General features: G+C 37.3%; 2 protein-coding genes across 2 annotated transcripts in view; one reads left to right on the top strand and one right to left on the bottom strand.

The window, feature by feature from the left end:
* LOC125034738 (chromatin-remodeling ATPase INO80-like) overlaps positions 1-3,001 on the bottom strand; it is a 30,318-nt gene extending 27,317 nt beyond the window's left edge. The window contains exon 1 of the mRNA XM_047626680.1: positions 2,863-3,001. The gene's annotated coding sequence lies outside the window, so the exon portion shown is untranslated. The remainder of the gene's footprint in view (positions 1-2,862) is intronic.
* Positions 3,002-3,388: 387 nt separating this feature from the next.
* LOC125032032 (serine/arginine-rich splicing factor 5-like) overlaps positions 3,389-16,500 on the top strand; it is a 15,187-nt gene continuing 2,075 nt past the window's right edge. The window contains 9 exon segments of the mRNA XM_047622996.1: positions 3,389-3,517; positions 7,644-7,770; positions 8,164-8,234; positions 8,858-8,956; positions 9,614-9,712; positions 11,781-11,832; positions 11,834-11,851; positions 15,000-15,073; positions 16,211-16,384. Coding sequence (XP_047478952.1) covers positions 7,645-7,770; positions 8,164-8,234; positions 8,858-8,956; positions 9,614-9,712; positions 11,781-11,832; positions 11,834-11,851; positions 15,000-15,073; positions 16,211-16,384 — 713 coding nt within the window. The 5' untranslated portion in view covers positions 3,389-3,517; position 7,644.

Raw genomic sequence — 16,500 nt, 5'->3', positions numbered from 1 at the left:
GTGTGTGTGTGTGTGTGTGTGTGTGTGTGTGTGTGTGTGTGTGTGCGCGCATGTGTGCGCGCTACTCTGATTTACATCAACCTCGTCGTACTTAATCAAATGTGGATAATTAAAACATAGAGCTAATCAATAATTTTCTAGTAATCAAATATACTCTCCAATATTTCTATTACCATTGTAGCCTTTGGCATTTGAATAATTTGTTAAGAATTTTCTATACTTATTTTCTTTTAGATATGATTATGATAATGATGTTCAAAATAATATGATTTTAAAATTATTTGCCTAATAAAAAGTTTCACATTTCTGTTTGAGTAAGATTACTGCATACTTAAATGTGGAATAAGTTTATGAATCAAAAATTAATTTCACTTTACTGAAACAAAAATAATGTATACTTAAAACTTGGGTTGTTATTGGTATCTAGTCATGTTATAATCCACGGGAATTAAACTAATTAAGAAAACAACAATAGATAAAATTAAATATGTTGATTTGAATACATGAGAATTAAACTAATGAGAATATGGTAATAAATGAAGGAGAGAAACATATGAAACAGGTGACATATAAGGTAGCCTCATCTTACAAGTAGGCTACACCATGTTCGACGTTAGCTGGCACTCTGGCAAAGGCTATCAACCCTCCTCTATGAATATTCTAACAAAGCCAGAGCCTGTAAGTTTCCCTAGCACATTCAGTATCAAATGGGGAATCAGTACAAATTCTTTCTTCCTTGAATTTCCATGGTAGAGATTTGTTAGTTTTTGCCAGAGTGCCAAAGGTCCACAAGTCACGGCAACTACGTGACACTATGCCACTGCATACTGTATGTTTTTTTTTTTTTTTTTTTTTTTTTTTTTTTTTTTTTGGTGTTTGTGCATGTGACAGATTACAGCAAGAGTAAACTGATTAAGATATAATAACTCAGCAAATAAAATTATGTGGTAAATATCCCATCAAGAATGCCACTGCCATTAATTCATAAGATTTATATATACTAGATAATTTGATGAACTGATAATACAGATTTCCTAACCAATGTGAAAACTAAATAGAACAACCCAACTGTTTACCATAATCTACAACTGGATAGCAGCCGATGGCACAGGTCTATCATTCAGATTTTTTGCAAATTTTTTGAATCACCTGAGTTTTCAACAAAAGATATCCCGTCTTCAAAGGTTTCCAATAATTTATTAACCATTATTTCTCACTTTTATAGTATATTTATGACACGTACACACAAAAGAATTGTACGACAAATTTTCTTATCCACTTTTATATATATATGTAAATTATCTTTATCTAGCTCTTGGGCTTTCAACAATATTTTGGTCTTCGGGACTTGTTTTCTCCATCCTAGAGTTACTGACGGTTTCCTTTTCTATCCCTCTTTCAGACCTTTGAGAATCTTTTCCATCCACCTTTAGGATCTTCAGCAAATCAAGAAAAGCTCTTGCGGAACTGACACTCGATTTTTAATTATTAGATGGTCGCGTTTCCTTTCTCCCTTTTCTAAATTCAAAAAATGTGTATATATATATATATAAGCCTTAATTCATTGTATGATTTTTCATTATGATACATAAAAATGTTTACTGAATTGGGTGTCATAATAGATATTCATATGCGTAAAAATGATATACTATCTTCATGTAATCGCATATTTATATAGGCTAATTAAAATGGCGTAAGCTGCTCCTCTCTCTTTTCCTCTCTCTTCCACAACTCCAAAACAGACAAGAAATTACAAAATAATGCAAATTGAATATTAATGTTAAAAAAAACTCAAGATTTGTCGGCAATTTCTAAATAAAATAGGAACGCACGAGGATAGGGTAAAATCTAACTCTTTGATCACTAATCAAAGCTATGCTAAATAATCTAAATTAACCCAGAGATCCTTAATAAAGGCTATGATAGCTAATCTACACGTGGAAACATCATGGCATCCTCCGGGCATAGCAGAAGAATCTACCCTGCTTTCTCGCCCGAGTGCGCGTCCTTCAAGGGCTAACGTCTGCAGACCTTAGTCGAGTCTCGGTCACAAGGGACTTCGTGGACCTTGCCCTCCACCCTCCCTCCTCCACTCCACCCATTCCACCTGCATCAAGGTTCATCATCAACCGTTCCGAGCTTTATTTTCTGCCCACGATCCAGGGAGGACGTCTGTTTGCCTTTGCCGGAGCGCGTGGGGGCGGAGGGCCACATTCCCCCTCTGACTGCGACCCGCCCGGCCTCTCGCTTGGGGTCAGAGCTCATCCGTTTACGTCTCTTCGCAAACTTTAACAATTCGCAAGGAAAGGCGGCATTCAAAGCCCTATATTCGCGCGAAGAGTTCTTCCCCAACTACAACCTCATGTTTTTGCATCATAAGCCATGAGAGAAAGAGACAGAGAGAGAGAGAAAAGAGAAAGACAGAGAGAGAAAGAGAACTAAGTGAACTGGAAGAGTAAAGAGTAAGAGGAGAAATGGCCAATAAATGAGTTAATATGAGTAACTGGGGAAGGCCATGAGTGAGACCAGAGAGAGAGAACTAATAGGGAAACGAGTAACGAACGAGGAGCAACAGAAGCGAGCGATAATTGGGAGGCCGAGAGGAAGGTCAAAAGGCCTGGGTTTATATTGCATTAAAAAGCCTGTGAAGAATAATTCAAATAAGAATTAAAAAGGCAAGGCTCGTCCCCATTGACATCCTCAGGAGAAGGAAGGCCTAAGACAGGCGAGAGAAAGAACACCGTACTTGCCCTCCCTCCTCATGGTAGGAAAATAAATCTCTTACTCAGAAAGGTAAATAATATTTTGAAAAATCCCTTATTTCCATCCAGGTGTTTGCACAAAACTTCGGTCCTATTCCACCTTGGGCAGTGCGCCGAATCCCTAAGAGCCGCAGGAGCCGCAGGAGTGGTCAGGAGCCAGGCCCGCCAAGCACGCCGAGGTCTTAAGGCAAAGAAAAGAAAATCTTTATTCGCCATCATCATGTGCGACGCCATTTTGCATCTCGCTGCCCCCGCCGCGTCGCCGCCTTTCAGCCTATTTAAGGAGCTTCCGAGGCTTGTTTTCTGTCGGCTTTGGCACTTTGAGATGTCTTATAGCTTACGTTTTGTTATTTTGGAGGTTTTATGTGGGTTTTGTGGTTTCGGAAGACAGATTCGGCTAAAATCGCTTTGGCAACGGAGGGACTTGCGGGCTCTTATCTCCGCCGGACGCCTTTGAATCCGGATGCAGACCCGAGATTATGAAAAATCCTTCGCGTATTCTTACTGAACTTCGTCTCGATATTCTAACCCTTGCAAAATAATCTCTGATATAATCTAAATTATTCTTGTCTGGCGTACGTTCCACCCTCTTCCCCTAAACCCTTAAAAACGCACTTAAACCTGTCCTAAAAACTCGGCCTTACAAAAACGAGTCGGGACATCGGCCTCAACACACTCACACTCGCTCCTCCTTCCGTCTTTTTTAAGCTTTTTGTCGTTTTTTTTTTCTTCTCGAGGAGTTCCTTCCGCCTCAGGTAATTATCTGCCGTCGTCGGAGAACTCGCCCCTCGAGTGGCACTTAAAAGGAACCGATTTTAAGGGGTGTTTAAGGGAAATATTGGATTTCGTCTGCACTCGGAGCGGCAATTTGAGGGATGTTATTTAAGCGAATTTTTTTTTTCTTTCCTGTTTTGGTCATGTTATTATGAATATATTTTTTTATTCCTGTTTTGTGTTGACTTACGTTATTAATTCTGTATCCTGTGATTATTGTTGTTTTGATGTATTTTAAGGAGTTAGTGTTATTGTTATTGTTGCGTTGTTTTTTGTATTGATGTTTTTTTTTCTTTATTTTAGAATTGTTATTTCGTTACCGCACTCACGATATTTATTCCATGGAGACATACCATCGATATTATTTTACACGGAATCTTGAATATATCTAGACAATTCCTCAGGCCACTTTCTTTTGCCTAAATGAATTATAAAAGAGGTAGAATCGCTCCTTTGAAGGCCTCGACCCCAAACCAGGCAGGGACATCGCGCCACCAACTGTCTCTTTAACGAATAATTCCGGCCAGACTGGGAGTTTGTTCCGCTTGGTTTTGTCATTTTACTCTTGGTAGAATTTCTAGTGTGGGGTTGTGTGCCGCGCGGAATTTTGATGGGTGTTTTCCCACTACAGCTGAAATTTGCATAATTTTTACTGCTTTAATGTGTAGAAGAGCTCTTATAATGAATTCCAAAGGTTGACATTATTTTGCCATGCACTACAGGTATCTGATGAATTCCGGTGTGCATGGGAAAGTTCTTAGCTTATTAAATGTACAGTACAATAACTAGAATATTTAGAGAGATGGCCAATGGTAAATATGGTTAATCTTTACGGTATGGACACACCAAGCTAGGACAGTTTGAAGATGATATTCTAGTAGAGGACAGTTGTCAGAATAAAAAATCACGTACAGACATAAAAAGATCACGGGAAGTGCCACTCACAGCCTAAGTCCACTCAGTGCTCTCAAGTTCCAGCTCTATCTTGTTGTGTACACCAAAGGCAAGACAGTGTTTCTCAGGGAGTGTTGGGGGGATCGAACCCCATCAACCTTCCCCTCAGGCAATGCCCAAAGAGCACACTGAGTCATGGCAACTTAAATTGTCGATGAAATTTTGTAACATGGAATTGGGGACTTGGTCTCTGGCAGGAGTGTCTCACTGTAAAGAATTTCCATAAATTTCCAGGACTGAGCAATTGCACATCTGTGGTCTATGCTCAGACAAAGGCCAAAGGCCAACAGACATCCTCTAATCAACAAGATAAAGCTTTGTTTCATTATTTGATGATTGTCACAAAACTTAATTAGTTTGATTAGGATTGAAAACATACACGTGGCGTATACTCAGATTATCATTTTTATTATAATAAAGTTGTTTTATGTATTCTTTCTAACAGCATCCTTGGTTCAGATAGTCATATTGTGGTAAATGATATATACAACTTGCTATTAAAATGATAACATGCACTTCTGTTGAAACATTAATTAATTGATGATACCAGTAATACTATCAGTTAATTAATTGATACAAGATTCAGTTTGAGGGTCATTACTTTTTTTTTTTTTTGAGATTTTATGTTCCTGCTGATATTTGCTACTTTTTTTATATTGTAAAACTTTTGGGAATAACCAATAAGGTAATCAGTTGAAAGGTAATTGTCCAAGACAGGTGTAGTGCCCACCCCTTTCTATGCTCCTTGGCAAAGATCCTATTACTTCTCTTTGCTCTGGGAACCACTCAAGACTTTATCCAGAGGGGCAGTATCTGTTATTACCAATGTGTGGTTTCTCCAAAAGTTATCTTTAGAACCCACACTATAAAAGAAGAATAGTCAAACAGGTTATTTATGATCTAACTTCAGCCTTAGAGGTAACTGAGAGAAGGGGTAATATCAAAACACTTAATGAGCTTACAAATTTTAGTTGACATATTGAGTCATAAATCATTACACTTTTACAATAAAATAAACATTCATTTACCAAAATGTCCAAATATTCCAACCTGTCACTCTTTACACTAGTTCTTCTCAGATATCTTCTTTCCTTTTCTTCATCAATTTCCTGGGCTCCCATAGATGGTATTTTCTTTCATTCTTGTTCACAGCACCAGAGACAATAAATCCAAACTTCAGCAAATCCAAATAAACCAGATTTTTTTTTTTTTTTTTTTTTTAATTATTAACCCATTCTCTTTGAATGGGTTTTAAATTCTTAATAATGATAAGAGAGACACATCGGGATGGTGATCAAGTGCCATGTCCCAGCCTCGAGCTTGGATATTTCACGATAATCTAAAACACTTTCAGGTTGTTGTATGGCACTCTTCTCTTCTCTTCTCTTCTCTCTCTCTCTCTCTCTCTCTCTCTCTCTCTCTCTCTCTCTCTCTCTCTCTCTCTCTCTCTCTCTCTCTCTCTCTCTCTCTCTCTCTCTCTCTCTCTCTCTCTCTCTCTCTCTCTCTCTCTCTCTCTCTCTCTCTCTCTCTCTCTCTCTCTCTCTCTCTCTCTCTCTCTCTATGATTATAGCTATAGTATCAGGTTTCATTACTGTATATACTTCAAAATTTAAAGTCTACTCAGGTCACATATAGTACAAACATATTGTTCTTCTTAATCTATACATGCATAATTTTCATACTTAAATGAATCTTTCCAATAACAAAAATAGTACATATTGTTTTTTTTATTAAAATATCAATTAGACAACCTTAATGTAACAGTACCATTGAAATATAACAGTGTACCCTTTAATTAAAGAGAATGTGTGGTGGGGTAACAAAAAAAAAATATACTTTGTAGGGTAGACTATTATATTTTACAATTTCCTAATCTTAGTAAAAAAATATATTATAGAAATACATAGACTTTGTAAAACTAATAAAATAAAGTATCATCTTTCTAAAAAAATTACTAAGTACTTTTATCTTACATAGCTAAAGACAAGAACTGAGGTATACATAAGTAATACATATGCATAAAGACCAAGTGAGATATACACAGTGGTTTCTAGATGAATTTTTGGGTTGTTCTAACTTCACATACCTTGTGCTCATTACACAGGAGCAGGCAGAAATGCAGGAAAGTAAACAATATAAAGAAAATAAAATGACACACACTACATGAGTCCATGTGTCTGCAATTGAATGGGAATAATCCGATCCTTGCAGTGACAAGTGATCACCCAAACAAAGGCTGCTAAACTTCTCTTATGTTTTTGCAAAATATATATTGGAGGTCTCCCTGATAGATTATCATCAAATAAGAGACAGCCCTTTAAAACTTTGTTCTTTAACCCAATCGCCCCGTATGGCAAGAATACGTGCCATGTCCAATGTAATATAAGTTTATTTTTTGTAATTATACATAGATGGCTCTACAATTGCTTAGTTACCAAGGACCCAGTTATTAGTCCTACATATCTTACCTGTTTACCCTTTTTCTCCACTTTTCGAAGGGGTCTTTTGCATTATTTCATTGTCTTAAAAGTTATTGAGCTTTTAATAACAATTTAATAATCATTCATATCAATAACAATAATAACATTATCAATGTTAACTGTATTAAAAAGAAAGACACATTTTCCTGCCAATTCAAAATGGGGAAATCAGTATCAGTCACAAGAGCTACTGACAGACTCCTTGCCAGCTGAGCACATGTGGAGCTATCTGTAAGTAACAACATTCACAAAAAACTAACAACATTCACAAAAAACTCCAGGGGACAGAACATAAATCCGGGGCGAATGGGTTAATGCTGTTTTTAAAGGGTTCTTTTTGTACAAGTAGTGGAATAGATAGGATTGTTAATTTCACATTTTTATATATATATATTTTTTTTTATTCTATCTCTTCTAATATTACACATTTTCAAGTTTGCACTCATTTCAGTTGTGAAAGATAGCTCCAGTATATATGTGTGTGTGTGTGTGTGTGTATACATATACATATTTACACACACACACACACACACATATATATATATATATATATATATATATATATATATATATATATATATATATACACACACACATATATACACATGTATATATATGAAAGTTGAGACATCAGTGATGTACGAAAATTCAAATTAAAGTTTTCTCTTGCCAGGATGGTTGGCACACGTGTGTATGTGGGAGGCCTGAGCTACCGTGTGGGCGAGAGGGATCTAGAGAGATTCTTCAGGGGTTTCGGGCGGCTCAGGGATATTGTCATCAAGAATGGCTTTGCCTTTGTGGTAAGTTGCATTTGTGGCATGTTCCCCCAAAGACTGTAGCAGCTGATAGAGTCAACTGAGGGGGCTTTTGCTTGCTTTTATATTTTACTGATATGGCATGTGATCTGTTACAGGAGAATACTGGTTATTGATGTTTCATTGTTTCTGCATAATGATATATAAATAAATAAAGAAGAGGTAGTGTTGCATTTTGTAGCTTAATAATATCTACTCTCATTATCATTTTGTGCCTTGATATTTATTTATTTTTTTTATTCCCTCTCTGTCATGAGCCATTAATTAGTATGCTGTAGAATATTGGAGTTTAGAATACAAAACCAGTAAGAATAAAAGTGTGCAGTGACATCTTAGAATATATAAACGACTAAAAGATTCCATTTTTTCCCATCACAGGAATTTGACGACTACAGGGATGCTGATGATGCAGTATATGAGATGAACGGTAAAGACCTGATGGGGGAGAGGTTAGTGTCTTGTGGGACCAAGCGTTTGGTGAGCGATGTTATGCACACAATGTACTTTGTTATTTGTTTTTAAGTATCTGTTATGGTGTTATTAGTCTGATATTGTTCACAGTTTTCTCACTTGCTGATTTATAGGTTATGATTTAAAAGTTCATTGAATTGCTTCATCACTGTTAATTATTATTAATTATTCTTATCGAAAAGGGAGCCACTACAGATAAGCTACTTGTGTTTAATGGGTAGTAAAACTGAAGTTATTTGTATTTGTTATATTGTATAATAAATATTTATAAATAGACTAAACATCAACAATCTCATCTTTTAGATTACTCAACCAAATATTCCAAAAACTTAAATACATTGATATCTAGGTTACACATTCCTAAGTCCCTTTCCTCTCTTTCTCTCTCCTATGCTTCATCTCATATAGTCATTCTTTTTATCTCCCTCTCATTTGTGCATGATGTAATCTAGAGCCTCTTCTCCACCCTGCATGCCTTGTTGTGAATAATGTCTAGGCGGCTCAGACGCCAGGGGAAGGAGGAAGAAGGAAGGAGTTCCCGGCGTGCAGGAGAGACGTTGGGGAGCCCTCGTCTGAGCCGGGACTTTGTCTTGCTTTGCAGGGTCCTGGTGGAGTTTGCCCGCGGGACCAGGTCAGCAGGCGGGGGCAGCTTCTATACGGGCACATTTTCCCGCAGGACTCGCGCTCCATGGATGGAAAAGTAAGGGCTGCAGTGTGGACCTTTCTTGTAGGACCTCTTGGTTGGGAGAGGGAGAGAGGGCGCATGGGGAAGGTGTAAAGGAATTTGGGTTGTAGGGATGGATATCGGACCACTCAGCCTTTGTGTGCCTGTGGTTGCCCTTCTCAGGGCGTGACCAAGAGGTAGTTTGGAGCTACGGTCCGACTTCCCCCACTTCCCCTCCTCTCCCACCCCTTGGTCTTCCACTCACTTCCTACCTAGTAAAGTTTAAGTGTCCTTTCCTCAGTCCCCCCTTTTTTTTTTCTAATATAAAAAAAAAATCCAGGTGGGAGTCTCACTCACTGCCCTTCCTTTATGTCTCATTCTCATTTCTTATTCCTATTTTTTTTCCCCACTCTACCCCCATTCCCCTTTTCTTACTCATCAACTTCTCCCTTCAGTCATCTCTTTTCCAGTTGTGTTCCTCATTCTCCTCCTTTTCTATCCTGCCCTCTTCTCTTTCCCATTTTTTCCTTCTCTCATGTTATCAATACTTCCAATGTAGCTTCCTTTTCTCTCTCCCAATCTCTCTCTCAGACCCTCTTTTTCTTCCTTTCTTTTTTGCTCTCTGTCATTCTCTTTCTCTCTTTTTCCCTCTCTCCCTGAGCAGCGGGGGTTGTTGACTCGCATGTGTTTCAGAGTGATGGTGGAGAAGGCGCGCGCATCCCCCCGGGTGCGATGGCCGCGTGGTGGCGGTGGCGGGGGTGGGCAGCACCAAAACAGACCGCAGCAATTCAGGTTATAAAGAGGGAGATTACTTACTGTAGTTTCTAGTCATATAATGTTAATGTTTTTTTCTTTCTTTCTGTCTTTATTTTGATGATGGTGAGGATTTATAGACATAGATGGCAGAAAAGCCCACTACACGAAAGAAAGATATTTATTGGAAGGTAAAGTTGTTTCTTTTGTATGTAGTGAGTTGATCAGTCAAGATTTCAGCATAATAGATCATGCTAGAGGATAATATAAAATGCAGCACAGGATTTGATAGTAATTAGATTAGAAGATAATACTAATTATTATGATGATAATGAAGCTCATTATGATAAGCAGCTACTGTAAGTACTTTTCTTTGTTACTTTGTTGTTGACACTTGTAATTTTTATCCTTTTCTTTGTCCTAAGTTTTACACACATACATAAATACATGCATACATACATACATGAGGGTAAATTGCATGAAGTCTGGCATTTATGTTTGCAGGTAGCAGTTGCGCATTAAACAAAAACTGTGATGCTCGTATCTGAGAAATGTCAAAACTGTATACAAGTTGTGAATTAAATATTTATTCATTTGTTCATTGTTCATATATAGTATATATTGGTTGGCCTTGAAGAATGTATTTGATATCGGAGATTCACTCCCCCCCCCTCCTCCTAAAAGATTTGAGAAGGAAAGAAAAGAAAAAAAGTGTGTTTGTGTGTGCTCACACAGATGCACATGTACACATGTGTACACTCTTTGTGTGTGTGTGTGTGTGTGTGTGTATGTGTGTGTGTGTGTGTGTGTGTGTGTGTGTGTGTGTGTGTGTGTGTGTGTGCATGTGCGCAAGTGCATTTTTGTATGTGCGTGCATGATGTAAACGTATATAAACCTGCAGGAGGTGAATTTAAGGAGCAATTTTTAGACAGAAATGAAGATTGCTTTTGAAGAAAGAGTTCACACAAGAGATGTCATCAGTGATATAAATAGTGATTTAAGGAATTAATAAAATTATAGCTCCTGAGATAATTGCATAAGTTACACAAAGTTTGATTGTTGATACTAGGGAAATGTAAGGTTGAGCCTAGGATTGAATAGGGTCTGCAATAGGGTAATTTACAGGACTTTCATTTTCTCATTTTGGTGTTTTTGTGAATATTAAATTAGTTTGGGTTATCTTAGAGACCAAGAAAGAGTCAATTTCAATAGGGCATTTTACAGTCACATATGAATGAATTTTTCCCTATGATGCTTAGCTGATTTCTTGTGATTGGTTACTGCTTCAGTACCTGTTATAGGGGAGATCATTTACACCATCTCTTAACCCTTTCAATACAGTAATACCACTGTAGGTGTCATAGTGGTGGGTTGGAGTGCCTTTTGGGACAGATCAGTCAGGCCAACCACCATACATTGGAAGTATGGGCTGGAGGACTTACTGGTTCAGGAAGCATCTGTTCCTTTTCTCTCTTTTGCTACGGTGGGCCATCAACTTCCTCAAGGGTAATACATCTATTTCTTTTACTTCTTCTACTTCCTCCTCCACTGCTTCTTCTTCCTCTTCTTCTTCTTTTCAAGGAGAAGAATTGGTTTATGAATGGCAGCAGATAAGTAGCAGGAAAAGAGGTCAGGGTTGATAGATTAAAGGTCTTCCTGATTAATGGTGGAAAAAGAAGGAAATGCTTAGTTTATGTATTGTCTATATTAGTCATTCTCTCAATGTTATTAATTCTTTTATTGAGGAAATCTTTCCCATTTATAAGGTTAAGGTTAGTTTATAGTTCCCTGATTATTATGTGTTCCTTAATGTCAGTAGTTAAAATAGTTAGTGAATTGTGTAAGAAACGTCGTATTACATATAAAGAGAATTGGAGATGTTGTGTTTGTAATTATTAACATATTAAGATCATTTATCATGAATTAAAACTTTTTGTATGTGTAGTTTTCCTTTATTTGGTAATTTATAATATGGTTTTCCTAATTTCACCACATTTTTTGATTTGAACAAAGTGTAATAATTTCAATCTCGTTTTAGTTTATTATCTGTTTATTGGTCATCACCCTCATTCTCTTTCACCTCTGTAAAACTTTTACTCCTTTGCAGGTATGGGCTGCCGACACGAACAGACTACAGGCTAGTCGTTGAGAACCTGTCCGAGCCGAGTGTCCTGGCAGGTGAGTTGGTGGCAGGATTGGGTAGCATGTCAAGGGTGAGAGAGAGAGAGAGAGAGAGAGAGAGAAAAAGAGACTGAGATGATAAAGGAAAGATTGACAGACAGAGGAAAAAGTAGAAATGAATGAAAGAGAAAGAAAGAGGAGAGACAGAGAGAGAGAGAGAGAGAGAGAGAGAGAGAGAGAGAGAGAGAGAGTATGAAAATGAGAAATAAAAAAAGAGAGAGAGAGAAATCAGCCTCAGAGGACTGTGCCACTCAGGAAACTGCCTCTCACTGCTGCCCAGTTCCTTTATGCCTTTGCATTCAACTTTGTGCCTTTGGCTTTGTGGGGAGAGCAGGTGTACGGTACAGGTGTTCTTGCATTGGCATGGTCAGGTAGGTTTCATCTTTTTGGTGATTTTTTTTTATTTATTTATTTTGTGATGTTTATTGTTATTGTTGTTGTCATGATCATTATTGTTATTGAGTGTTTTCTTTCCTATTTTTATTTGTATTTTTTGGAATGGCTGCAAACTTTTGAGTGGAGGTGAATTACTATATTGTGGGAGAGGATACAGAACCCCTTTTTCAATCACTTTAAGGTTTTTCTTGGTATTTGCTGTTAATTTTTTTTCTTGAATTCTAAGTTTTCAGTTTTTTCTATACTTGATTAAGCATTTTTTCTTGGTTTTATTATTATTATCATTTTTTATTTTTCTGCCTCTCTCATTTTGTCAAGAAATCATGATTACTTTATGATGTGTAGGATGACTTATATGAGCATAATTTTTTTAATTTATATTTTTGTTTTTGTTGATTTATCTGTATATGCACAATTTTTGTTTTATAGTTAGAAACTTGTTTTATTTTGTCAACTCATATTTTTCTTCATAATTTGCATGTGTTTATGTTATGGTCATATATTTAGGGTCATAAATATATGTATAGTTTATGTTAGAGAGAAAAAGAGAGATGATAAGGAATATAATGATAGAAATTAAAATAATCATGTTTTCGTGACCTTTATCTTTTTTTTTTTTATTTTTTTTTACCATTACTTCCATAGTTCAAGAATCATGGGTTGGATGTAGGGATAAAGTAAAGAAAATATAGACTGAAACAGAATTAAAATCTTGAGATATTTAGGAAAAGGATTTAGTAGCTTTGCTCTATATGTTGTCATTCAGAAAAAAAAATAAGGTCAAAAACAAAAAGTTTGCAGCCAGTGGGTTTGCATCAGTTGGGCTGACTTTAAAAACAAACAAACATATATACAAATATATAAAAAGACAATAAGATAGCCCTATAAAGATGCTGCTTAATCATTAAAAAATGTCTTTTTTAAGACAACGTAAGAGAGAGAGAGCGTGAACGTGAAGTCGTAGCTTGAGGAATGAGGAGGGAGGAAGGAAGGACGAGCTGTGTCGTGCCCACCGGACTGACCCTCGGAAAGAGCCTCGAACAGACCCCAGGACCGTCCTGTGAGCGTGTGGGAGAGCGAACGAGCGAACACTCGTGCCAGCCGTGAGCCCACCAGCCTTTCGTTGCCTGGCCACGCAAAATGAGGGTTGTTCCTTGACGATGATGATGATGATGGTGATGGTGATGATGAGGATAAGAATCTGGAGGATGATGATGATGATGATGATGATGAGGGACCTCTTCCTGCACGGACTGGGTATGGGCCGTTGTAACCGCTCTGCGCATCGTCTCAGTGACGTCCATGGCTTTGGTGGAGGGGGGATGCCTGGGTTTGTGTGGGGGGGAGGGATACCGTCCTCTCCATCCTCCTCCCCACCTCCCCTCCCTTCACCCCACTCCTCTCCTTTCCCGTCCCCCATCCCTCCACCAGGGCTCAGTCGCAGCATAGGGATGATGATGATGATGGTGATTATGAAGGTGATGATGATGGTGAAGGTGGTGCAGGTGCTGGCCCCCTTAGCTCATGGGGGCTCCGAGTTGCTGGCAGAGATGCTGACAGAGATGTTGGCCTGATGCTGACGGAGGTCGGCCTCGCGCTCGTGGGGGCAGGCAAGACCTCGTGAGGTTGAGTCGCGACTCCGCATTTCCCTTGAGTTACTGATTGCCCCAAAACCAGGACAGGTAAATCAGGGTGCCTAATACCCATCGGAACACTGCACTGAATTGGCCTTTTAATGTTTGTAGCATTTTCTAGATTGTGGAAATTCTTTGAAAACAAACATCTTTTTCTTCTTCTTCTAATGTCAGTCCAGTATTGATTGGTGAAAAAAAAGAGTCATCTTTTGCTCATTATCATCACATTCAAATGATTTTTCTTCTCTGGTGCTCTTTCTATTACATATATATTGATATATGTATGTCTTCTTCATATATATGATAATTTTTCTTTGTAGTTTCTTTATTCTTTTCTTTTATTTCAGGAGCATAAGTAGGTCAAAATTGAGCATTTAGAAATGCTCACTAGTCTAAATGTAATGGCCATTTTATTTATTAAGAAAATAAATAAAAATGAACAAACATTAGAAAAAAACAACAACTAGATTGCTCACTTTTGCAACTCCCCATAGAAAATTGATCACTTTTTTTTTTTTTTTTTTGCAAGAGTCCAGCCAACTTTTCCCTCTTGAATTTGCTTCATAATCTTCACTGTATAAATTTTAAAAATTCAGATGTAATTGCTGTTTGTGTGAAGGTTCCATTTATTTCTGTTTTTTCTCTTTCTTTTTCTTTCTATTCTGATATACTAATGTTTAAATTTCTTATATTTCACTATAGATATTTATTTCTAAATTACTAATTTTTCTTTCTAGTAGTATATGATATATATATATATATATATATATAAATATATATATATATATATATATAATATATATATATATATATATATATACATATATATGTGTATATATATATATATATATATATATATATATATATATATATATATATATATATATAAGTATTACTTTTCCCTTTTGCAATTATTTTTTTCTTCAGCATTACCAGTTTAATTGTTTGTACTTCTCTTTCTAGTTTCTTGAATTTTCATTTTGTTTACTCCTGTTATAATCACTATTATGAATTTCATACACTGTTATGCATCATTTCATTCAAGGATGTATTGATAGAAAGAAATGAAAACAAAATTATCGAGTGGGAGTTTAATGGAGTCATTATGTCGACAGGACCTTAAAGACTTCATGCGACAGGCCGGGGAAGTCACGTATGCGGATGCACACAAACATCGCAGAAATGAAGGGTGAGTGAGTGACGGTGCTGGTTTCTATTTATATTTTTCATGTGATTATTTACTTGTTTGTGTGTAAGAGTGCTGTTGATTTGATTATATGCCTTTGGTCCTTTTTTTTTTTTTTTTTTTTACTTGAGAAGATTTTTATAATTTCTTGTTTTAAGTTCATTTTATTTATTTAGTTATTGTTTCCTTGATAATGAATTTTAATTTACAAGTTTCAAAAATTCAATCTTGTTCATGGTAACGTTCCAGATTGGATTTGGTGTGGTTGTATAAGGAACTTTTATTGAAATGCCGTTTTAACCCCTTGGATCTGGGTGCTTCTCGGCAATCACATGGCCCAAAATACAGCCATTAGGTTTACATGGGCGGCCACTCGGCCAGGGTGCACGGCTTGTGGGCTGGGCGCACACGAACACTCGTGTATGGTGACAAGACAGTAAGCCTCCCCTTTGCACATTTTTTAGCTTTTTTGCCATTTTCCAATGTCCATATTTGTCATTTGATTTGTTGTATCCAGATGGTAATAGACTGTTTTCCTTGCACAGACTGCATATCATCTTTCTTGGTTGTCTATAAGCCAGTGCAAGAATAATATCAATAAGTAAGATTTTGTTGTTTGTGTTTTTTTTTTTTTTTTTTTTTTTTTTTTTTTTCTGTTACACAATCTGTGCTGCCAGTCACAGCAACCTGGAATGGGACACTGAGCAAGGGAATGGCGTCCTCCCTGGATCCGGTGCTCTTCCAGTTCTAAACAGCAGATGAGTCTAATCCCCCTCCAAGAGCTTTGTGCACTCATGGCGAGTCTTTCATCTCAGCCCAGCCTTCAGCCAGAACGCTCACAACAGCATGTTCACACCACTTGCCCTTCATGCCAAATTTTTTCATGACGTGATAATCATGTCATCCGGATTGAAGGGGTTAATACTTAGAATATACCATTTGGGAAAGTAGTAAGTTGAAACCTTTGCCACGATTATATCATAGGGAGTCACTGTGTTCATTCAGATCAGTTTACAATTACAGGCAGAAAACCACACCAGAAAATTATTGACATGCATGACAAATATTCAAGTGTAGGAAATACATACAACTTTGAAGATTAGATATTAATCCTCCCTTCCTTGCCCTTTCCCACCCCAGGGTTGTGGAATTTGCCACCTATGCTGACATGAAGGGAGCCCTGGAGAAACTGGATGGTAAGGAGCTCCACGGCAGGCGTATCCGGCTCATCAACGACTACAACTCTCGTCGGTCACGCAGGTCCCACTCACGTTCCTCCTCACGATCACGCTCCAGGTCTCGTTCACGTTCTAGGTAAGAATTATCTCCACTGTGTGTGTGGGTGTCATTGTGAGTGTGAGTGAGATTTTGTAATATTATATACCTAGGTATTGTTCTAACTTGCAGTTTACAAATTTTTCACTGTATTT

Source organism: Penaeus chinensis, chromosome 2 (genome assembly GCF_019202785.1).
Source record: "Penaeus chinensis breed Huanghai No. 1 chromosome 2, ASM1920278v2, whole genome shotgun sequence".
Lineage (NCBI taxonomy): Eukaryota > Metazoa > Arthropoda > Malacostraca > Decapoda > Penaeidae > Penaeus > Penaeus chinensis.
This window is presented reverse-complemented; position numbering and strand designations above follow the sequence as displayed.